The 25,005-nt window shown below is 43.1% G+C and overlaps 1 protein-coding gene across 2 annotated transcripts; it reads left to right on the forward strand.

Moving 5' to 3' along the window:
• Positions 1 to 381: 381 nt before the first annotated feature.
• Positions 382 to 25,005, forward strand: TBX18 (T-box transcription factor 18). Of its 2 annotated transcripts, none has more exons than XM_055714904.1 (8): positions 382 to 823; positions 1,533 to 1,788; positions 3,350 to 3,451; positions 6,361 to 6,532; positions 13,042 to 13,209; positions 14,399 to 14,463; positions 18,138 to 18,232; positions 20,698 to 25,005. In XM_055714904.1, exons 1-8 carry the CDS (start codon positions 550 to 552, stop codon positions 21,420 to 21,422), a joined length of 1,857 nt encoding a protein of 618 aa, XP_055570879.1. In that variant the 5' UTR covers positions 382 to 549; the 3' UTR covers positions 21,423 to 25,005. The 2 variants fall into 2 exon arrangements, with proteins under 2 accessions (XP_055570879.1, XP_055570878.1); XM_055714903.1 differs by having other exon boundaries at positions 382 to 817; positions 1,605 to 1,788; positions 20,698 to 25,003.

The raw sequence follows: 25,005 nt of genomic DNA on the forward strand, positions 1-25,005 counted from the left end.
GGCCGGGGCGGCGGGGCCGGAGCGGCTCTGATTGGGCTGCGGGCGGCCGGGCCGTGGCAGCCCCCGCCCCGCGGCTCCGCCCTGCCCCCGCCGCCGCAGTGACACTAATGAGCGAGTTCTTCCCACCGGTCTCCTGCCTGGAAGTGCTGACAGATCAAGGCAACAAATTTCAATTACAAGCCCTAATTTGTGTCCGCAGAGCGTTTGTTACCCATGTCAGTCCTGCCTGGCCCATCAGACGGGGCAGAACGTGGAGGAGGAGGAGGAGGAGGAGGAGGAGGAGGGGGAGAGAAGGAGCGCATCTGCAAAAAGGAATAGATTTTTTTTCTCTTAAAAAAAAAAAAAACAAAACCAACCCCCCCCCCAAAAAAAAAAAAACAACCAAACTTGGCTGATAACTCGGATTTAAAAAGAAAGGGGAGGAAAAGCCCCAGCCCCTTGCCTGCGCGGTCGGGAGGACGGGAGGGCGGCCGGCGCGGCGGGCCGGGCGCGGGTGCCGGTGCCGGCGGCCGCGGCGCGCCTGGATGCGCGGGCTGTAGTGGGGCGGGCATGGCCGACAAGCGGCGGTCCTCGCCCGGCACGACCATGAGTCTCAAGGCTCACGCCTTCTCCGTGGAGGCGCTCATCGGGGCCGAGAAGCAGCAGCAGCAGCAGCCGCCGCCGCGGCAGCTCAAGCGACGGAAGCTGGGCGGCGAGGACGAGGCGGCGGAGGACGAGGGGGGCAGCGGCTGCTGCGCCAAGAGCTCCCCGGTGGCCGGCGCCGCCGGCAGGACCTGCGGCGACATGGAGCTGGGCTGCGCCGCCCGCGCCCCCGCCGGTGAGTGCCGCTCCGCTCCGCGCTCCGCCGCTGCCCGCGGCCGCCTCTCGCCACGACTGCCGGCCGGGAGGCCCGCTCCGCCGGCCGGGCCCCGGCGCCCCGCTCCCCCAGCCGCAGCCGGCGCTCTCTCTGCACGTTGTTCCTTCTGCCTTTCGGCACGGCCCGGGCACCCCGGTGCCTGCTCCTGCCGGCGCTGCCGGTTGGAATCCGCGGCGCGCCCCGGGGCACGGCCGGCGGCCCGGCAGGGAGCGGGGCGCCTGTAGCGGGGCTGGCGGTGCCGCAGCGCGGTGGAGCAACAGCCGGGGGCTGCGAGGAGGGGGAACAGCGCTTGTACAGTGCATGTATGAGTGTAACTGCTACGAGTGTGTGGGCAGCTGTGTGCGCGTAGATAGAGACACACGCAGCAGACGTGTATGCGTGCCCGTAGCGGACCGCACACGGACGGGACCGCGTTTTCACGCCGCGGGGGCAGGAGGCCGCGGCCGGCAGCGGTCACGCTAAACGCGCCCAAACGAAACGCGGCGCCGGCCTCGCACCGCGGACCCGCCGCTCGCTGCTTCGACCCGGCCCGGCGCGGCGCAGCACCGGCGAGGGCTCGCCCCGAGCTCGGCGTCGGGGAGCCGCTCTCGCCGCTCGGGTCGTCCCCCGTCCCGGTGCGCAAGGCCGCGGCCCAGGCCCGGGCCCGGCGCAGTGGCGGGGCCCGGCTGGGGCTGAGGGAGCCCCCCCGCCCGGCAGGTCCACGCTCCCCGGCCCCCCTCGCTTCCCCCGCTCTCCGCTCTCTCCGCAGGCGGCTGCGAGGAGGGCTTCCTGGCGGCCTCCCCGCCCGCCTCCCCCGGCGGCTCCGCCAAGGGCTCGAGGCCCGGCTCGCCGCTGCCCACGCCGCAGGCGCCGCGGGTGGACCTGCAGGGCGCCGAGCTCTGGAAGCGCTTCCACGAAATCGGCACCGAGATGATCATCACCAAGGCGGGCAGGTAACGGGCGCCCGCGGGGCCGCCGCCCGGGAGGTGCGGGGCGGGCGGGCACATCAAAGCGGGCGGCGCGGGGACGCCGGGGTTACGAGGCAGGTGGCGGCGGCGGGCGGGCACGGGGGCGCGCGGCGGGGCGGGCGTCCTGCTCCTCGGGGCGCGCCGCGTCCTCCGAGGGGAAGCGCGTCCCCCTTTCCAGGGGAATGCGGGTGGTAACAACCTGGGGTAGCACCAAAGTATCTGAACTTATTAGAAATCACAAAAACATATTTTATTCGATCCATATGCTACCGTCCGCGTTTTCAGAGGGGCTTTATTAATGATTGAAATGCAGCCCCAGACGGCACAAAGCAACGTTTGTCTGGAGAGGGTCCGGCCGGGGAATTTCTGCTTTATCTCACAGGTGCACTGAAATTACAGCGAAAACTAGTTAACCGCGGCCAGGCTTGCCCTCCTGCTTGTGCAGGAATAACGGAGATGGGGATTTTCTTTCCAGTAGCGACTTTTAATTGATTTATACGTATATACGCACACATACATGTATTCTAGAACGGCAGCAAATGCTGAATAAACTGGAATGGCTTTCAGGTTTATAAAATACAGAAAAGGACCTTTCAGTAGCTTGCAGTCAGCTTGTCCCTCGGACGTTTCTTCCCCGCCCCCCCCCCCCTTTTTTTTTCCTTCAACAATGAAGTTTCTTGATCAAAGGCATGCCGAACGTGAGCTAAAAAGTGCATTTATATGCTAAAACCAGCGCATCGCTTAATTACTCCGATTTCTCCTCAGAAAGATCTAAATCTTGAATGTTTTGTCGGTTTTGGTTTTGGTTTTTTTTGTGTGTGTGCGTGTGTGTTTTTGTTGCTTTTTTTTTTTAAAAAAAAATTACCTCGTAGATTCGTTTCTGCTTTCAATAAAGAAGTTTTACTATACCTTTCAAAGACAGAGTAGCTCTTGCACTTCACCTTTAGTAAGTTGCAGACAGGAAGTCCCGTCTCAATAAAGACCATATTGTTGGGTTACAGCGTGGCACGTTGGCTTGTATAACTGCTTCTTTGCGGTGTTACAATTGTATCACCGTGGATTTAGCTTTCCAAGTTTGCTGCTACACAAATGATAGCACCGTTGGCTGCTGTCAGGTTGAAAGTTCAGTGGCAGTTTGCGTTTCTGTAAGTATTTGGCTTCCTGGGTGGAGGAGGTGTTTGCACATCTCCAGAAATAGATTTCCAGCTAATATCTCAAACGGGCTTTAAATGCGTGTACTGCGAAAGTCGGCTCTCAAACCCGAATGATTTACTGTCTAACAATAAAGTTGAAATGATGTGGTAATAGCTGTACTCCCAAAGCGTATCCCAAAACATACGAAGCATTGTTCGAGTAAATGCACTTTAGAAATCTGTTTTGACATATCGAATGGGCCATTTCATGGCTATGTAACTATAATCGTCCGAAAGGACTCTGTAGGCTAAAAGGAAGAACGAGAAAAATCCCACGAACTGGTTGCCTTTCCTAAACAACCGTCCCCGAGTCTGTTTCATATTAAAAATGACCTCTCTCTTTCCATGTTCAGGCGGATGTTTCCCGCAATGAGAGTGAAGATCTCAGGTTTAGACCCACATCAGCAGTATTATATTGCTATGGATATTGTGCCAGTGGATAACAAAAGATACAGGTATGGTGACTTTAAGGCAATAAATATACGATGCAAGCTTGGCAGTTGGAAAAAAACCATTAACACTATATAAATTAGCAGAAGTTCCTGTTTAACTCTCCTGAAGATTCCTATTTTCGTCCCAGTGTATTTAAAAAAAATAAAATTGTGCTAGGTATGCAAAACCAACTACAATTTCTGTTCAGGCTCTTTTTGCATTTGCTTTATATTGCATATGCACTGTGGGCAGATGCTCAGGTTTTGGCTCTCAGTTCTAAGTGCGGTCAGGAAATATTACCATATTTTATTCCTTATCATGTCATTGGCAATTATTTCAGATCAACAAATAAATATGAAAATGCAGATTTTCTTAGTGATAAACGACATTAACATTAACTAATAACATTAATAGCATGGATGTCTGATTCAATGGCATGTAAGCTTTCTTGATCAAACTTCAAACTGATCATATAAAGTAATTTAAAAGCTGTTTATCACTTAGATATTTGTTCACTTAGATTCACAAAAGGGTAATGTTTCTAATTACTGTTTTCTAAAGAATTAATGTCATTATTGTCTGAAGAATAATGTGAGGAACAAAAGTAGTTGCTCTTCTAACACTTCAAAGTAAGGATTATGTGCTGACACTTAGTGTTTTGAGGGCAGTCGTGTTTTGAGGGAGCTAGTTGAACTCTGCTGAAACCACTGGTTTTGTAGAAATGTTTGCAGGATTGGGCCCGCAGCAGTTATTGTCAGTTGTAGGCGTTTTGTAGGTCTTACTTTACAGATGCGATCCCATGCTCCGTAGTAGCCAGGAGGAGCCTGGCCAAGTAGTATAGTGGAGGCAGGATCAGGTCCTTACCAATTGCTGGTTTGATTGTTTCAACCCTATACTTAGTATAATGTAGGGAAAACCACTGCAGATTTAACTGTAGAACCAGGAATATTTCAGACTAAGACTAAAAGGTTGGTTCTGCAGGAATGCTGCCTGGTTTCCTAAGCAAACACTGCCCTGTGGCTTTTGCATGTCCTTACCTCATTGACTGCAATTTTGTCCTTTTCTCGTGTGGTGTAGAAGACATTTCTTAGGACCATTTTAGATTTTGTGGTTTTCAACCAGGTGCAGGTACCAGTGCTGAGGATGTCCAGTACGTGCAGTTATGAGAGGCTTTTCTGACTGTACCATAGGGAAGAAATGTTTTTTCCTTTGGACCAGTACAGTGCAGCTCAAATGAAAGCCCTTTTTTCTTGCTTTCTGTTGCACGTGTGCATTTACTTCGCGGTCTAAACATACAGTTCCTAGAAGGTCTGAGCAATTCCTTAACTCTTATAAAGTGAGGTAATTATTCCAAATTGAATAAAAACGTTAATACTCACAGTAAAAAACAGTTCTATTGGATATGAGTTCATTAAACATAATTTCATTAAAAAAAAATACGGTCATACTGAGCTGCACTGTCTGCCCAGTGCGATACGTGATGCCCAGATAACTGAAGTCACTTGCAGAAGTTGTACGAAGGGCAGTATTTTCTTCGTTGGCAAATTTAAATTTCTGTAATTCGTGGTTGTAGTACCACGCCTCTTCCTTTCCCATATTAATGTTTTGCATGTTTTACTTGATGCCGCTTTTCATTCTTCACTGTGCAATCCATTTTTTTTTTATTGCTGGCTGTTATTTTAACTTTAGTTGCTCATGTGGCTTCACAGACTGCCTCGAGATCTTTACATTTGAAAGATACAATAGCAGCCACATGGAGCCTAGTCTTTAGCTGTCCTAGAAGATAGCAAAACTAGATGGAAATGAAGAAAACTACGTCTAGGTCTAGGTTTCTAACAAAATTGGACCTTGTTGTAAATACTTGGAAGCTTAAGCTGTTGCTCAATATATTGTTATGTGTATTTGTGACTTTATTTACTTTTGTAGGGAAAGCATGTATTTAGTATAAACCAAGAAATATAACATAAATGAAAAATGGTACAACAGTTGACTGTGGGATCTGGGGTTGATAATTTGTTTCCAGGAGAGAGTTTCACCACTATGCTAGATCTTAGTTGTACAGCTTGATATGAATTGTACAGAGTGATGCATGTATTGGATCATTTTGTTTTAATGTCCCATTTTGTCTTTTGGCTTTTTCTAATAAGGAACTGAATTGTGCAAACATATGATTTGATAAAGTCTGCCTTGTTTTTAGTAAAAAATACAGCTGGATTACCTGAATTTTACTGTACTTGAAAAAAGTACCTTGAAGGTGTTAATTAGTGTGCTTTAAATTGCCCTGTGAAGTGTCTGCTTTCAAAATAAGTTTTCTACCAAAGCAGGCACTATTTTTATTAGAAAATTACATTGTCAGCATTGGCCTATCAAAAGAAATATGGGCTGTGTTTTTTCATTTTTAAGCCTTTCTGCAATGCTATCCAAGACAATTAATATGGTCTTGCAGAAATAGCAAGAGCATAGTTTGACATAGTTTCATTATTTTTCCCAATCATAATGTTCTTTCCCTTCAATAGCTTTATTTATAGACTCTTGTATTAGACTCAACATGTTAAATCTTCCAAATATGGAATCACTACTCGACTTGATAAATGAAGGACCAGATTCTTCCCTGTTTGCTGATGCTTATTCAGAGCAGAGCTGTAGCAATCAATGAACTGACACCAGCTTAAAGCTCAGTGTGGAAGCGTAGTGTTAAGACTGTTCCTGATTTTAAGATGACTAAGGTTAGACCAGAGCATGGTTTTAAACCTTAATTTTGCAGATACCACAGCTATGTTTTCAAACTAAACCCCCCCACGTTTATTGCCCTTTCATGTTTTGTTAATTGGTGGGTTCTTGCTGTATGTATGGGCCCGAATTTATTAATACTGAATGGGTCTGATAAATTATTTCAGGTTTTGTGGTTATGGTATTTGTTTTCTTTTTATAGGTATGTTTATCATAGCTCCAAGTGGATGGTGGCTGGTAATGCTGACTCCCCAGTACCACCTCGTGTTTACATTCACCCTGATTCACCCGCCTCTGGGGAGACGTGGATGAGACAAGTGATCAGCTTTGACAAACTGAAGCTTACCAATAATGAGCTGGATGATCAAGGGCATGTGAGTACTTGCTCTTCTGCAGTATTATATGTAGGCACATTGCTCAGCCTTGAGGGACTGACGTACAGCTTCAGGGTGCCAGAAATAGGCTTGACTTTTCAAAGCTGTTTTGGAACTTTAAGTGTCCAGATCTAAAATCTGCTTACTTTCTACTCCAATAATTAACTGCTTATTAGAGCCTGCTGTTTTACTCCCCCCTCAAAAACAGAACTCCTTCTGCAAAGTAAGAATTTACAAGGCTAAATTGCCTAATACGAAGGGGCAGAATTGCTCTCGTGTTTTCCCACTGAGTGTGTTGCTTGCAACTTCTGCTCCGATCAAAAAGGACGCTGAAATTCACAAGCGGCTAGAAGAAACATTAATAGTGTGTAATAACTTCATGTGAATAAAAATACACTTAACTATTTTCTTAACCTAAACATTTGTGTGAAATCCCATGAGGTGTTAAGAATTGCAGTCAAAAACGAACAACATGGGAGCTGGGTTCGCTCCGATAATGATTTATTACATACCTTATGAAGCAAGACCCTTTCACAGCTGAGGCTCATTACTTCTGAAAAAACTGGCGAAGACGTATGCAGTATGAGTGTTCTGTTTGCAAGTTCTAAATTGTTTAGTTATGACATTATCTAATGTGACAAAATGTGTTATGTTAATATTTCCTTTTCTCTTCAAAACTGTTGAAACATGACAGATGTAAGCCAGTATCTCTCCACCAATGCCTAAAATAGTTTTGCTTGACACCTTAGGAAATAATTAAAAATGAGAATTGTTTTTAGTCAGGGTGAAGTCTTTAATTTTGAAAAATCCTGTAATAAATGGCAAATGTTGGCTTCCTTTCAGAAGGAGCATCGAGTTCCAAGTGGCAGAGTTTTAAGATGTTGGAGGCGAGTTTTGAGACAGGATGTGGATTCCATTGTCCTTAGTGTAGCCCGATGTATTAACCAGGATACTTTCTCCTTCATGGAAGGGAGTGAAAGGAAACGTACCTGGCACAGAGTACAAAGATACTACATGCATCTTTCGGTGTGGTTGTAACTCTGTGACATTAAGTCATATATTTTGTCAATACATACTCCAAGTTTAGGTATGAGATTTTTTTTCCCCCCCATTTGTGTTTGCAAGGGAGATTAACGTGTGCAGGAGCTACAACTGTTTATGTTACGGAGGCAGGAATACGGGAGACTGGCTAGACTGAGCTACCGAATGTGAGAACAAGGGTAAAAAGCCTCTCTTTCATATAATACTGTTCATAATTTAATTGCACTCGTCCTTAAAAAGAACGTGAGGGTATTCACATCTCTTAAGTTAGCAGTGCTTTTCTTTAGGCTTGTAAGGAGGACATTTTTTATCACTTCTTTCCAGAATTAGTTATGGGGTCTCATTCAGCAGCGTCCATTTGAGTGAAGGTTAACACAAGTAGTTCCCTTAGTTTCCCCAACATTTGTGTATTTGTGACTCTTCTTGAGTGGGAGTTGCTTTCTCTGAGTCCTGAGTCTATTGTAAGGGCTTTAAAAAGTTGAAGTGGATGCAAATGGGTAAAATGTCGCTTTTTCAACAGAGAGCAGGCCAGCTGGTTTTTCTACTCCCTCGTTTCAGAGGGGCGATACGTGGGTACTGTGGTCCACCCAAGCACTTGCAGTCGAAAACTGCCCTGTGATAAAATCTCGGCTATGCAGAGAATTATATTACTGTACTTTTCCATCCCAGATCTTAGCTTTGTTTCTATTCTGCACTGAAACCTGTGTAGTGTACACTGCACACCATTATTCATAATGTGGGGGGATATAAATTTTCTGGTCTTTAGTTAAGTGTTTGGATTTGGAAACTAGTGAAGCAAAGCCCTAGTACAGTGATCTGAGACACATTGAACCGATTCAGAGCTACGGCAGCACCCCTCCTCCCCAAAATGGAAATTTAAGTATTAAAATAAAAGGACAAAAGAAGGATGACTGTAAAATAATTTCATATTTCTCAAATCTGGGAAATTGCAAACATGTCATTCATAATTACCAGAAAAGGCAAAAGCAGAAAGCAGAAAAGTGTCTCTTCCAATGGGTACATTTTTTCTTTTAAAGCTATGGTAGTGTGGAATGCTGTATTGAAAAAGCTATGTAGCCTCTGAATGCCTCCAGCAATAATGGAAAACGAATAATCATATTTTTGATGAATATAAAAACCAATTGTTTCTCATAAGCAGGAAGGAACCATTTTTCTCAAGAGGGTACCGGGTGAGGGATGGGGGATTAGGAGATCTAGGGGTCAAGGCTGCACTGTCCCTCAAATATTTGTTTTTACATCAGGTGTTCTGACCCTCCCACCCCTGTATGGGAGATGAGGTGTATTTTAGATTATTAGAAAGTTGTTTTTTTTCTCCTCCTGCTTAGGCAGAGCGGCTCAGAGGAGCCTTAGTGGGGTCTCTACACTCTGCCGTTGTTCCCCCAAGAAGTTCAAGCAGTGTTGGGCTTTGCTGTTGTACTTTGGGTGTGCTTTTCATGCTGTCTAATTGCGGGGCTTTAATCGTTGTTGAAATTGTTCCTTTATTCTGGCCGTGCTCCTCAGAGGTGTAAGCATTTGCAGAGTTTTTGTATTAAAATCCCAGGGCTAGGTTTTGATCTTGCAGGCTTTGAGGTAGGGAGTTTTCATGAGATCAGCCCAGAGCCCATTATCCTATTCCAGGGTATTAACTCTCAGAATCAGTGAGAGAAGTGGCCCATGTCCGTGGAAATGGGGGTGGTATTTGTAAACAGATGCTAAGGTAGTATTCCTGTGCAGTATTTATATTGCGGTAATAGTTCATGGCAGCCAGCTCCCCTTGCGTTGCGTTGGGCTGGAATTAGCTTCTTGTGAAAGGAGATCAGCCATCTCTAAGACAACTTGCTTTGCTGCTCGAACGCTTTCCGGGCGCCTTGCTGCCTGCTGCTATTTTCATCAGTATTTTGAGTGGGAGTTTGTGACAACGTAATTTTATAGCGCTGTTCCGTAGAGAGATTTTGAAGTACATCTGCACGTAGGACACTCTCTGATACATGAGTTCCACTTGCAGGCTGAGGAGATCAAGCAAAATTTGTAAGGAAATGTTTCCCTTGTGCGTTTTTAATCTCAAAAGGGAGTCCCACGGTGAATTCGCTTTGGAAAGATGGTGTGCTTACAGAGGTGTTAAGGTCTGATGGCATCGTGAAGACACATACTGCGGCATTTGTGTCTTTCATCAGAGTTTCGATGCTAAGAAAAAGTAAACCTGCATTTTGCAGTTGACAGAAGCGGGTGGTCTCGGTGCTCTTTTTTAACGGCTCTCATGCATCTCTCATCTGTGTAGTGAGTGCTGCATTGTAAAAGCAGTCTCTCCCTCTAGCTGGTTAGAGCTGGCTGATTTTTCTATTTTGATGCAGTTATTAATCTGAATTTGGGGGGGGGAGGGGAGAGTATTTTTGATGCTATTTTCCATGCTTTTCAACTGAGTATTTTTTGATGCAGAGGAACATCTTTTAACTTTTAGTGAAAATGAGGCTGTTAGCGTGCTAATTGTTCCTTGGTGGCTGATTATTTTTTTTTTTTTTCCTATTTGAAAGTGGGGTGAGGCTGGAAGCAGAGGCGCACTGTTACTCTGCCCAGACTTGGCTCTAAGTAGTGAGCTCTGCTTACAGTCAATGGGTAGTTATATGTTCTTGTCACAACGAAAAGCTGGGAAACATCAGCGTTTGCACTTGCAGTTTTTGTCTTTGTGAAGAGGGAGTCCATGCTCCTCGGCCCCACATACTTCCCTGACTGCAGAAAGCCTGAACGCATGGGCTTTGCGAGGAGGATGAAAGGAGGATTTTTGGCAAACACAGCAGCAAGATGAGGACCATGCCAGTGGTGGGGAGGTGACTGTGCAGTCTGTGCACTGCTGAGCTACTGGAGGATTGGTATCTCCCCTGCGAAAAAGTATTGGCCTCTCGCTTGTTCTGGCTGTGATGGTTGTGCCATGTTGGTGCCCAAGCTCATGGTCAGCTCTGAGACCTCATCACAGCAGCATTTCTCAAAAGCCACATTGCAAAGGTAAACCCAGCTTTGTGTGTCTGCACAGGTGCTTTGGTCACCTTTGCTTTGCCGGGCTGTTGCCTTGCTCTGCTGCCTACCTGTGGTCTCCCTACTGTGGCGCTTCCAACTGATAGCGATGTCTTGACAGTTGCTGTGGTCAAAGTGTAATTTTGCTTTTGGCGGGAAACGTTTACGCCCCCATGAAGTGTTTTGGTCTTCCCCTGTGAGGGGTTTGTAGAGAGAGGCAGACTCTTCAACCGTGAGTTGAAAGTAGTGCCAGTTCATGTTTGGCATTTGGTGGGACTTGTTCTCGTTGGGTTTTTTTATTGTTGGCTTTTAAGGGTACGAAGGGAAAGTTGCTGCTTCTACACTTAAACTGTTAGATCCCATCCGTGCTGTTAAATGTGCAAGCACTGCAAATGAAAAGCTGGAATCTCCTTTTCCTCAGCTTTTTTTTCACAGTAGCTTTAGGTGATGCTTAGAGTAATAGAGCTAAGTGGTTTTTGGAGTGGGTGTTGCATCTGCCCCTCCTTTTATATCCTGTCTTCATAGTGTTGCTCTTTAATTCACCAGGGCTCTGCAGTTATGTATTATTTATTTAGAATTCAGCATCCTGATCATTAACAAAGATCCCATTGTACAAGGCATCTTATGAAATCAAGGAAAAAAATATTTCTTGCTGTGGATTTGCTAATTGTCTAACAGTGTGCCAGCACAGAAAATTTCAGTATAGCACAGAGCCAAGCCATGTTGCTCTTAAGAGACAACAAGGATCAGCTTAGCTGTAATAGCCACCTAGATAAGGAGTAGGAGGTGTTCATCTCCACGCTGGTGTGACTTTACTTGTTCTGATACGTGGGCAGAGCTGTTGGTAGCTGCCTGGCTTATCGTTGCGTATGGTCAAACCGGCCGTATCTGCAGCGGTAGTTTGCACTGCAGAGTTGGTGGGGTAAAGTAATCCAGGTGGGAGCCGAACGTGGCACACTCAGGGGCACCCAGGCAAATGCAAGGCACAGAATAACGGTGGTTTGAACAGTGGAACAGAGCTTTCCTTGAGGATTTTTCTTTTTTCTGTTGCACCAGTATCTCTCCTGGTATTGCTGGGTGTTTGCAGAAAAACAGGGTCAGGAATGTGCGATCCTCCCTGCATTTTCATTTTGTAGGTCTTTGCCCCTGGAGAACCGAAAGAAGTGTTATAAAAGAGGATATACATTTGCATGATAAAAATCTTGCTCTGTTCAAGATTTCAGAAACTGGGAAAAGGCTTCATATGAGAACATCCATAGGGCACTCCTTGAGCAAATTAATTGGAGTCCGTGATGTCATTGTCAAAACCTTACTTACAGGCTAATAAACCCCTTGATTATCCAGAAACTTGGCTTATCCAAGCCCAGGTCATGTCGTCTGGCCAGGACCAAGTGTATTAAACTAGCCAAACTCTAGTTTATCCAAACGAATGTAATGTCCTCTATGTCATTTGGATGAATGAACTTCCACGATGTCTGGCATAGGGGCCTTGTTGAGTGCCTGAGCACATGTACGTTCTGAGGCTACTCAAGGAGCAGGAAATTAAAAAGCTTCCCCTGAATGTTGATTAGTGGTTCCACAGGCCAGTAGCCATAGGGCTATTTATTTATCGGGTTACTAACGTCTTCGGCCTTCCAACAATAATAGTCGAGCTTCCAATTATTTTTTTTCTTGAAATCTTCTATTTTAGTAGTGGTTAGCTGAAATGGAGTAAAATAGAGGAAAAATTCTGTGTTTTAAATCTCCTCTCAAATTTGGGAGCAATAGCAAGAGGTATTTGTATTTAATTTTATGCACTGAGTTCATATACTTCTCGTTTTATCATTTATCCTTAATTGAGCTCTTGTATGCTGGGAGGGGTTTGTGTATTTATTACTCATTGTCTGTATTACAGATCTAGAGTTATTAACACTTCATAAAATTTGGGTTTTGGTATTATATTACTCTGTATTTCTGCTTCTTCAGAGTGTGAGAGTCTCAGCGCATGTTCCAAACAAGATATGTTTCCAGCCTTCGGGATATCAGGAAAAATATTGCTTTGAGCATATCCCGAAGGTTCCAAAAACAAAAGGCAACTGCTGCTGCTGTTAATCCTGTTAGATCAAATCGAGGGTCCAGAGGAAAAAAGTGACAAAACTTGCCGAATTCCAGTGGGCAGTGGGACCAGGACTTCACTCGTGCCTTTTTTTTTTTTGGTTTTTTTTTTTTTGTTTTTGTTTGAGCTAGTCTCTGAATTTGGTGCTCTTGAGTTGTAATTTTTAAATGTTTAGGGTTGGCAATAACATAAATGCACAGGGATTAGACTACTGTAATAAGAACCTTCAGAGGTTAAAGAAAACATTTGATTTCCAGTAAGTGGCACGGTAAACACATACCATAATCTGTTCCAAAAAGCTATTAGTCCTGAAACAGCAGGGTGCCCTTTCTAATGTTATCTTTTTCCTTTCGTGACTGTATAGATTATTCTTCACTCTATGCATAAATATCAGCCTCGTGTCCATGTCATCCGAAAAGATTGTGGAGATGATCTGTCCCCTGTCAAGCCTATCCCTTCAGGAGAAGGGGTGAAAGCCTTCTCCTTTCCAGAGACAGTTTTCACTACTGTCACAGCATACCAAAATCAACAGGTAACTTCGGCTTTCTGCTTAGCACTTTACAGGCTTTTCAGAGTAGACCAGGGAAGTACGAGACAGAAGAAAAGAGGATGCATGCTTTTATTATATCACTTGTTAAAAAGCACTGTGTAAACTTTGTTTATATTTCAAGTAGCTTTCAGTAGTAGTATTGCAGCAGTGCCTGGAGGCTAAAGCTGAGACATCAGGCTACGTGGGCTAGATGCTGCATGTAAAAAGTCATTCTTATTATGGAGATCACACACTCTAATTAGCATAGTTAATAGTGTCTTAATTATAAATACAGCAGTGAAGCATAAGGCAAAGAGCAATCTAATTTCTAAAGGTGTTTTTGTACCTTTAGGTGTAGACACATGTCTGGATAGAATTTTTACAGCACTTTTATTCCTGACTCCAGTGATTTCAAAACTGTCAGGACCTTAACAGAGAGGCTGAGGTCTGAAGAAAGTTGCAGTCATTTCATCAACTACATTCAGCACGTATTAGTAACTGCAATTTATCTGGATCCACACAGATTCGAAGTCAAAAGTAAACAGCATGACTCCAGTGTTTGGCTCTTACTACCATTGGTTAAAGTATTAACATACATAGTGACACTGTAGTTAGTGTTGTGACAATTTTTCTCATTTCCACGTAAGTTATTTGAGCTACATTTGGGGAAATTATGTGTGTCTTGCTGTCTTTACAGAAGAGTAGGAGAGCCGTGTAAATACTGAAACATAATTATTTGGTGCTTATCCCATTTATTTAAATAAATTACAAGTATTGGGGGGTGGAGGTGGGAATGGTTGGGGTTTTTTTGAGGAGGATAATAACCTAGAGATAATCTCTTTTTTTCACATTTACTTCTTAACCTGTACAGAAATAAAATTTAATATACATTTTATTGCAATTAAGCAGTATACTCACTGAGGTGAAGAATGACATTTGCCAGAAGATTTTTCTCAAGAATTCTAACCTGCCATTTGGTAGCATTAAATACCTGCTAGCTTCTCTGGGGATTTGCAAAAATACCGATCAGAAGGCTGGCCCTGATTTTGCTGTGTTTCAGGACAGCCATTTTTAAACCATGCAAATGTGAAGATGTTTCTACTCCACTGTAGGCTTAATTCTGTCAGGAGAGTCATTTTGTGTGTTACTTAGCTGAATTTGCAGGTAATAATTTCTGTAATCATACTCACAGATTACTCGTCTGAAGATTGATAGGAATCCATTCGCCAAAGGGTTTAGAGATTCAGGACGGAACAGGTAGGTGTTGGGGAAGGAGGGGGGTTTGTTACTGCTAACAGAAGTGGTTTGTGAAGGCTGATTGAGGGGAATACCTGTAAATACAGACAGGTTAGCCTGAGGACTCGGACGCCTTGAGGGACCACTTAGGTTTCCCAGTAATATTCTCTGTCGTGGGCTCCCATTCCTACTCTTCTGACCATCTAGGTCAAGAACAGGTTAGCACTTGGCCTGACTCATGTACTCAAGCTTTCTTTTGGTGGAAGCAGCAGCATACCATCAAGGGTGCAAATGGAATTAGTGCATACTCAGGTCTGTGATTTCAGGTTGCTCCTGAAATCTCCTCTTTCTTCTGTCTGGAGACACAAATTGCAGATAGCAGTGTCAAACTGTAAGTCCAGGTTCTCTTGCATGTAAGTGGCATTTAGTATGGATGATTGGGTTGTTGTTTTCTCTTAAAGGGGGAGAAACTAAGTTGTTTCGTGCAGTAACCTAGTGTTTAGTACTCTCACCTAGGAGGTGGGAGACCTGTCTTCAAGTGGCTCTTTAGCCTAAGGAGTTTTAAATCCACTTCCTAGGTGAATGCCTTTCCTACTAGGCTATAGGTGACCTTGAAATGAGCCTGGTTTCCACCTCTTCCATTGCGGTCGGATTGATTAATTGCTTGTTCCCTCTTGATCCATGAATCTTTCAAAATAGCAATAGGGAATCTGAGTAGTGCAAAGTGGAGACTTGAGTCTAGTCCCTGCTGCCAGTAATGATGAGGTATTTTATCCAAAGACTGTCTAATGCAAAATACTTAAGCCTGTTACGAATTGTATGTTAAACCGTTTCAGCTAAAAAAAGCAGCATTTCATTGTGGTGCATATTATACACCAGTTCCAGTGACCACATTGTGTTTGGTGTCTACAGCTGCTATATTTATGATCTAGCCTTGCAGAGAGGGGAGCAGACTGTGTGCTGGTAGGAATGCTCAGAGAGTATTTTTTTGGTAGCTGCTTTATTGAGCTTCTCTTTTAGCGGAGGCTACAGCATTAAAGCCTGTTTTGTGCTTCCACCGGAGTTATTTAAATGCTGAGACTGGGCAGTAGATGAGAGTAGTTTTTAGAAGATGAACAGTTATAGAAGGGGTAGGGTACTTGTAAAAATTTACAGGAATTCACTGTAAGTATCTTCAGTTTGCACTGTGCATTTGCTGCTCTCTAAGATTTTTGTCTTCTAGCAAGAAACAATTGGCCATGCTCTGTCCTGGGGCCTGGAAGAGAAGATCCAGGCACTGGCATAAATAAAGTTTTGTCCTCCTTTGTAGCCTTCTAGTTTGAAAGTAAGTGAGCAGTAACTTCCAGATACATGCAGTGACTGAAAAAGCAAAACATGCTGTGTGTACTTGGCAGAGAAGTGTGACAGCTCTCCGTAGGCAGTGTCTCTGCTATGCATGCTTTTTGGAGAGCTATAAAATAAGTACTAAGGAGCCTCCTAAGAAGGGTGAAACGCTGACTCCTCTGAAACTTCTGAGTTTAAGCGGAGTTAGAATTTCTTCCATAGCGTTATATGAAACAAGAGAAGATGCCCTTGAAAACAGAGAGGAAAGAATCATACAGAAACCAGTTCTGAACTGCGTTTAACATGGTGGGGCAGCCCTGGTATTACCTGAGGACGGTGTGCGGTAAGAGTACTGCATCTGCAGCCATGCAAACCCAGTCGCAGGACTGGGGGTATCCAGAGGGGTATTTTCGTTCGGCTCTAGGAGTGTTTGATTCAGGCATTAGAAAAAATGCAGGGTATTTTAATGGAAAGAAAGTTACAGTTTATGGAAATGGATTAGGAGGTCAGTCCTGTAGGAAGTGCCAGCCTCTGTGAGTTTTGGAACGGGCTTGGGATGAAGTCTAAATGCTTTTACTGTGACAAACACACTTGTTGCAGATGTGACTGCCAACTCTTGTCCATTGCAAATTGATGTTGGGTTACTGAAGTCAGTATTGCTGTTTTCTTTGATAGACTGTGTGGTACCGAATAAGTGTGTTTGGGAATGCAGCTCAGCTTTTTAATTGTCAAGGAAAATTTCTTTTTTAATTTAAATTACTGGTTTACGCAGTTGATTATTAATTTGCTCTGTTGCTGAATATTGAAATGAAATGTTAAGTTTCTGTTATCATCATTGTTCTAGCTGGTGTATTTATCACCAAGGCATTTTAGTCTGCAAGAAAAATGTAAAATAAAAATACTGTGATACCATTATATCCAACTTTTCAATATTGCTTTAATTATTGCAGCTATCTCATTCTGCTGTGCTGCATGCAAAAATTCTGTTTAATTAAAAATATTCCCTTTCAGGTCATTCTCCTTCAGTCCCACAGGCTCTTTTACAGAAATCAGTAGCTTCACCTTTTAAAAGCATTCCCTGTGCATTTGCAAAGTGCAACAGAATTTATGTGCTGAGAATAGTTTCGTTCTTCAGTTAGGCCTTAAGTTTGACCCTATAAAAACTTTTACTCAGGAAAGGACCAGAATTTCTCCCTTTAAATACTTCAGGAAAAAAATAACTGTTTTGTTAAATAAACTTGGCCATTTGATAGCATAAATTAGGGTGGTGATAAAATGTGGAAGTTGTTCAAAGGCATCTTGTATAAATTATCGCCTTGGCTACACTCCTCCAGGAGGTGGCTTTTATCTCTGCTTTAACTAGAAATGAAAATTCACCATAACAGCAGAAAATGAAGCCTATCTTTTTAGGCCAGGTTCAGCTAATAAAATACTTTCTAAATGTTTCCTCACACGCATTTGTGATCGTGTTGGAAATGCAGTGGGGAAGAACAGTATCAGCAGAACATGCTGGTAGCTTCAAATTGGGCTGTTTGCATAATTTGAGTTCACGGAGTGCTGCTGCTCAAAGGCAAGCACTCGTGTGTGCCTGATGCTGACACTTAACAGGCCTTTGGGGCCCAGCAGCCAAAAATAACCGCAAAATTGTACCTCTGAGGTACATTATTCATAAAATTATATCAGAAAGCAAACAAGCCTATACCTTCAGGAAACAGAGATTCTTCCAAATACTGTCTGCCACAATTGTCTATCCAATTATTTTTATTTTGTCACAATAGTGTTGAAAGAAAATGACAAAATTTTTAGTTTCTAAAGGCATTTTGCTCAGCACTTAATAACCAAGGCACAACATTGCTTTATACATTTTAGTAGCAACAGAGAAGTACACCCATGCTTTGCTCATGCTATAATCATGTGATCATCATGTGATTTTCCAACTTGTCAATAATGACTGGTAATCCTATTTTAACAGAAGCTGTTAGTGGATCACCTTTGTTCTAGGCAGAAATAGGAGATCATCCCTCTGGCCGTTAGAGCTGTTGCTCTTAAAGAAATATCATACTAGGAAAACATTCAGTGTCATTTTAGCCAGGTCTCTCCCCTCAAACAACCTTCCCCAAAAGGCCAAAACCATTGAAACAGAGAGCCAGCCTTCTGGAATTCAGAAACTCTTTGTGTGCTTCCAGCCCAGTGGCTGCGTATCACAGTGATCTTATGGATAGGGATGTAAGACTCTTCTAAAAAGCAAAATGAACTTCAGAGTAATCCTGAAATGTTATTAATTTTTATACGTTTCTGAGGTAAAGTACCCAGAGACATGTGACAAGGTACAGCCTTCTTTCATGACATGGTGATGTTTTGGTTCTAAGTAGAATGGGACTGGAAGCTCTGGTAGAGTCTTACGCCTTCTGGAGACCTTCACTGAGGACACTTACATTTGAAGATATACCTGGGATACCCAAACAAGGTAATGGTCTTCTTTGTGTTCTTTCAAAACAAAAATGCATGAAGATAAAGCTTCACCCATCATGCTTTACAAAAGCCTAGGTAAGTGTATCACTTGCAGAGAAAAAGCAACCAGCCAGCCCCAGTGTAGGCCATCACCTCTCATCAGAGTTATTCTGTTAGAAAACTAATGCTAACTTAACCACTGTGTCAATAAAACTGGTAGGTTGTAAAGATAAATCAGATCACATGTGGAGAAGAATGTCAGTTATTTAAGGATGGAACAACCTATTCCTTAGCATTATGTTCTGACTGGATACACAAGGTAGAGATCATTTATAGATTACTTCCTTTGCACACATCCAAACTCCAGTATAGGAGTTACTTGTGTGTTTGAGTGAAAAAAAGAAAATGAGAGAAGAAATGTCCTCTTCAGTAATGAATAAGTAGTAGCAATCTTAATTGGGTATCTTCCTTGGAAAGCCTTCTTAATTCTTAAAGACCTAAAGATTTTCAGTAAAAGTCCCAACAAACTTTATCTGCATCCTAGAGCTTGAAAAAATGGACTTCCTCTCCACTTTGCTTTTTCCTACTCCCCAGTCTGTAACCTCTTGGTTTCCACTTCCCCCATTGTATAGGTAGTGCTGTGAGGGAGCGAGATACTTAACTGGCCTGTTTGGGCAGAGAGGGGTGTCTCTTTACTCTTTTCTGAGTTCCTTTATTTCCACAGTATGCCAATGCATATAGAAAACCTCTCAGCCTTTTCCCAACTAAACCTGATATAATGCTTCTGATTATTCACATTTTCTGCTACAAAAATTTACCAACATCCTACCTGTTTTCTTGATAATGCATTGCAAACTCATTAATTGCCTTTGGACTAAAAATCCAGAAAATATGGAAATACGCAAAAATCACTTTTGTCAACTTCTTAGCCCAATCATGGTTAAAAAGGAGGTTTTGTGCCAAGTCATAGATATGTTTTATGAGGGTTGGCAGAGCGTTGAGTGGAGTATGGGCCTGGGGGACAGTCCTCATAAGAAAGACCTGTAATGAGAAGTCAGCATCAGACCTGAAATACCTTGTGAGACTGTGTAAGACTCAAGGGCAACTCACTGCGGAGTTCATCCATCTAGGAGACAGACCAGCCGTGTTGCCCTGTTTATATGTAGCCGCACTGAGAGCAGGGGAACTGCTGCCATGAACTTTCCGTTTCCTTTTCTACTGCTGCCTGAGGTTAAGGAGCTTGTTGAAGTTACTGTTGATGTTCAGAGGATGGGAGCTGGGATCCTGGCAAAATCTTTAGTCTATACCTTGGACAGTAAGGTGGTTTAGAGGTTTGTTGAAGGTTCCCATTAGAAATTTGTCCTGGTTGTTAATGCTGGAAGTTCCTGTCTTCAGGTAGCAGAGGTGTTGATGCAGACTGGAAGAAAAATAAGTATGCCTTACACCAGGATTTCTGGAATGTGGCATTGTCTCATTGTGCTTTGATCTTGTGGTGTCCTGTCAACAGAGCAAGAAGCAGCAGGCAGAGTTCACTAATAATGTATTTTTCCTTGTACTAGCTCACCTATCGTGAAAACCTGTTAGTTTGACAGTGTGTGTCTCTTTGCAGCATCAAACTGTTTGATTGTTAACGTGATTCATAAACAGGAGAGTCTTCCTTGTTAAGTGCCTTCCACCTGGGAGACTGTGAAAGGCCCAAATTAGTTTTTCTACACTCATTTTTTGGGGAGATAACAATCCCTTAAGAAAAGAAAATGTTTCTTGCAGCTGGGAAACTTTCAGTCCTGAGGAAAGGCCTCACCTGTAGCAAGTAGTGCGTTTTCAGGAGCATTCAGCACTGGTATTTGTCATGTAAAATGTCCTGGTATTGGTAAATGATAGTTTGCAGTCAGTTTGTTGCAAACCTAAACCTCCACTTACCTGTTCAAGAAAGGAAGCAGCTGTGCACAGTACTCAGCCTGTACTCTTTCTGAAGTTGTTTTGTAGTTTTGTTCTCAATTTTTTTTTTTTTTTTGGTTTGAAGTTGGAAGAGTTTTGTTCTGAAATTTTGTTCTGAAGTTGTGAACTTTCCTGAAGCTGTTGAACTGTGGGAGCCTCTATCATCTGAGCTGAGGAGCCAATTCCTTAGCTGGTGCTCTGACAGTGACAGTCAGGCACAGAGTGCGTAAGACACTCCAGTGTGTAGCAAAAGCATAGACAATACAAAATCTGTCATTTGGAAGAAGGCTTCCTGTGATGTGGTACTCACTTGGCTGCTTCTTAGCTGCCACGCAATTTCCTTCCAGTATCAAATAAAGAGTAGTTAACCTTTTGGGCAGGAGCTGTAAGTATTGAGTGGTGGTTGCAAAAGCATTCATTTTTTGAATGAATTTGGGTTGTGTTTCATGTCAAGGGTTATTATGAAAGACGAAGGCCTTGATCTGTCACTTAGGAGGTGAACCTTTCCCAATGTGCTGCTTACACTGTAATATTCTCTTCCAGGAAATGCAGGTTCCTCTACTTTACTCCAGGGATCTGGCAGTGGAGTGCCATCTACCCATCCTCACCTTTTACCGGGTTCCCCTTGCTCATCTCCAGCCTTCCACCTCAGTCCCAACACTAGCCAGCTCTGTAGCCTTGCTCCAGCTGACTACACAGCTTGTGCCCGCTCAGGCTTGACCCTGAACAGATACAGCACTTCTTTGGCTGAAACCTACAACAGGCTCACAAACCAAACCAGTGAGACGTTTGCACCCCCGAGGACTCCCTCCTATGTTGGTGTGTCAAGTAGCACAACTGTGAATATGTCTATGGGTGGCAATGATGGGGATGCATTCAGCTGCCCGCAGACTGGCTTATCTATGCAGATTTCAGGGATGTCTCCACAGCTCCAGTACATCATGCCATCCCCATCCAGCAATGCCTTTACCACTAATCAAACCCACCAAGGCTCCTACAACACGTTTAGACTGCACAGTCCCTGTGCGCTCTATGGATATAACTTTTCCACATCCCCTAAACTGGCTGCCAGTCCTGAGAAAATTGTTTCTTCCCAAGGAAGTTTCTTGGGGTCCTCGCCAAGTGGAACCATGACGGATCGGCAGATGTTGCCCCCCGTGGAAGGAGTGCACTTACTTAGCAGTGGGGGGCAGCAGAATTTCTTTGACTCTAGGACCCTAGGAAGCTTAACACTCTCGTCTTCTCAAGTGTCTGCACATATGGTTTGATGAAGCCTTTAAGTAAAAGTACAGTATGTTTGGTGTCTACAATGTATTTCTTTTGGAATATGAAAGGACACTCGATGTAGCTTGTAAAGTGTGTGTATATATAATATGAGAGGAAGTTTCACTGAATTTTTGACTTGCTTGTGGCCAGATTATTCTTGTATTTTGAGTTACACAGAGTTTGCTGCGGCACAGACTGCTTTAGTTTTCTGGTATAATACACTTAGTTGCATAACACGTTGAGACATATGCAACAAATTAAGTAAGACTTCCTCCCCTTTCCCCCTCCTCTGTTCTAACCCCTTTAAAGAATGAAATGACACTTGGAGTATTAAACAACACAAACAAGCCCGCTTACATTTCCTATAGTACTAGTGAGTTTCTTTAAAACATTCGTAGAATGATAAGCTGATGCACCAAAGGCATTTTACAAGTTTCTTCTCTGTTACAAGGGATATGAAGGGTATTTGGACTTTTAAGTGTTAAGCATCAAGCATCCAGCCTAAAATAGAAGTTTAGCTAATGGATTATTTACAAAGTAAACGGAAAGATTAGTTTGCCTTCTCAGGATATGCTGTTTTTAGTCTATCAACAGCACAGCATTCTCACTAGGATTTTCTTCTTTTTCAGCATGAGTCTAGATTTATGATTAGGTATTTGAAGACAAATAATGCATATTCAATTTGTGGTGATAGGAGTAATTTAAACAAACGGCAGAAGCAGCGGCATTCCTTGGTACAGAATGAACTTCGGGGTGCTTCATTTTTATCAAAGGAAGGGCTTGATGCATTTTTTCCTCCATAAATATTGCCTATAAGACATTTACTGGACAGTAGGATATTCTAATGTATCTTTGTTTTTGTATTTTTACTTTTTTAAAGGAAAATGCAGGTTTGATGTAGGAAAAAAAAGTGAGCAGGATGAGAAATTCCATTGTTGGTTTTATCCATTTGTGTGTGTGTTGTTTTGGGTGTGAGTTTGTTTGTTCGTTTGTTTTTTTTATAAGGGCAAAAAGTCCTCCATCCTCACTATCTCGTAAATATATTGCCTGTATCAATTAGGCAGATGACCCAGTTTGCCCACAAGTGTTTCTGGAAGCAGAACTTTTTTGTAGCTGCCTCCCTGCTGCTCTGTTTCTCAGTCAGTTTTTGCCCTGGAATTGGAGAGGTTCCCTTCCTTCCCAGTTCTGGTTTTAAATGGCACTTGTAAGAATGCAGATCACAACGTGTTCCTGACCAGGCTTCTCCAGAGTGACAAGAACATGGGGAGACACTTGACGTGGCAAAATTTGTGCCCTCGTCTGCACCTGCACAGCCTGGGTGCACATGAGTCCTGCTGTGAAAGCTGCCTCTCAGCTGCCCGCCTGTCAGAGCTGAACCATGGAGGCTGTAGAACAGATTTTAATGCTTGAGAGAACGGGTTGTCTTCAGCAGTATGCTAAGCCTCCTTTATATTGTGCTGATGATGTAAAGGCATTATAAAGTGGGTACAAATGTAGTTGAAAATGCTTCTTCCATCAGCATTGAAGGAGAATAAGGCCTTTCAGATTTTACGTTTTTCTCTGTTAGATTTTTTTGTTGTTGTTGAAGGTGAATTGTTGTGTTTCTTAAGAGTTCCTGTGTCTTTTCTGGCAAACCTCCCACTTTAAGGAAGACTCATTGCAGCTACTATTTCTGCAGTGGGATGTAGATAATACATGCAGAAACAGCCCTTTTGCTATCTCCTCTTACTGTTCGGGAATAGAAGAGAAGCCACAGCAGTCTTCAAGTCTGTGCCTGGAGAAGACTTTATTTCTAATAGTTACATATTTTTTTATGTTAAAGAAGACACGTAGAAAGTTTTTATTGAAAGCTGGAAGGACAAGAGGATGCAGTTGAAGAGATGTGCGTTTGCTTCTTCGCTGTCTCAAACTTCCCAAGTGACCTTGGGCAATTTGCTCAGCCTTTCTATCAATTTTTTTTTTTTTCTTCTGTAAAATGTGATAGTGGCATTTCTCTGCCTCACAGGAAAGGGTGACAGTACATTGAAGATTAAGGTCATCTTTACATCTGCTGTACTGTGGACAGTACATTACAGGTGAATGGCTAGGTAGTGTTCATATATGAGGAGAACAAAGAGCATTCATGTACTTCAGGTCTGTGGCTAGTTTTGGCATTGCAGTGTCCCTTGAGGCAGACCTCCTAGCAAAGACCTGCAATGCTGAAAACACTATTCAAAAACCTAACACTAACGATTTGTGAAATGGTTCTAAGATGTATAGAAGATGGAGAAATTTTCAGTTATGTAAATTGTCCTAGGTCTATTGGTATAAATTAACAAGAAACTTGTGTATAGTAATTCCTGCTCTAGTCAAAACTTTGAAATGTTGCCGTTGGACAAATCTTTAAATGGAAAGGATGGTACAATTAATGTATACTTGAAAAAGGATAAAGATCGTTATCCATGTCATCTTAAGGGCTGTGACTAGGTAGAAATGTGGAAGAGCTAAATCATGCACGTTACTTCAAGGGGAAGAAAAAAGGGTTGTGCGTGGATGTTCGTGGAGGTGCTCCTGGCAAGAGTATGTACTTTTATCGTCTGGGAGTCTTTTAGAACTGGTTTCTTATTTTTCCTCAAATTATTCTTATCATATAACCACACAATATTGTTTGGAACATTTGTTCCTTAAAATTTGAATCATACTGTAAATACTTACTGGTGTGTCATTGTGAAAAGACTAGCTTTTTATCAATATAGTAAATGCTATATATGCATTATATCTATAATTATATATCTGTATTTTACAAAAATGCCACAGAAAATATATTAAAGTGTGTATTCAAACACTTTTTTCTACATTTGGAAAATCTGAGGAACTTGGGCCTTCTTTTTTTCTCTCTACAACTTCAGCGAGACCAAAGGAACTGACTCTAAGGTAAGCTCTGAAATTCAAAGACTTAATACGTCGAGCTGCAGTGATCCAGCTAGTCCACAATTCTTGCATGGTTCAGTTTAACCATCTGCTGTTGAACCTCTCCGGTCATTTGTATGTAAAGGTCACAACAGATGTTGGGTACAAGAAGATGCTGGGACTGACTGCAGAGCTGTGAGGTTTTTATGTGGGAAGAAGGGACCAAGCAGCTTGCTGGGCTCATTAGCTAGTGATGGAGCTTTGCTGGTTCCTCATAGCCCAGCTCATCCCAGCTGCCAAGATCAGCTGCCCCACATCAGCTGGATCTGGGAAGTTAGCCCTTCCATGTGATCAGGAGCTCGGTTCCCTGCATATTTTCTCTTTGTGCTTTTACTTTGGATATTGCATCTTTGTTCTGCTTATTCTAAATGCAAAAATCCATTGATTCCTAAGGCACAATTATACAACCTTGAATCAGCTGGACATACTGTTACCCAGCAATGAGCAAAATTTCTCCCCGCCTGAAATACTGTTATGCGTAGTGGCCTTATTTCCTATTGTGTTGCAATAAATGATTCCATGTGACATAGGGCACAGGGCCTGGAATTCTGATTACTTTAGAGACTAGAGTTTCATAGTCACTTAACACCAGCATTGTTGCAAATGACCAGAATTAGGGCAAGAGAAGTAGGCATG

Source organism: Falco cherrug, chromosome 6, assembly GCF_023634085.1.
Source record: "Falco cherrug isolate bFalChe1 chromosome 6, bFalChe1.pri, whole genome shotgun sequence".
Lineage (NCBI taxonomy): Eukaryota > Metazoa > Chordata > Aves > Falconiformes > Falconidae > Falco > Falco cherrug.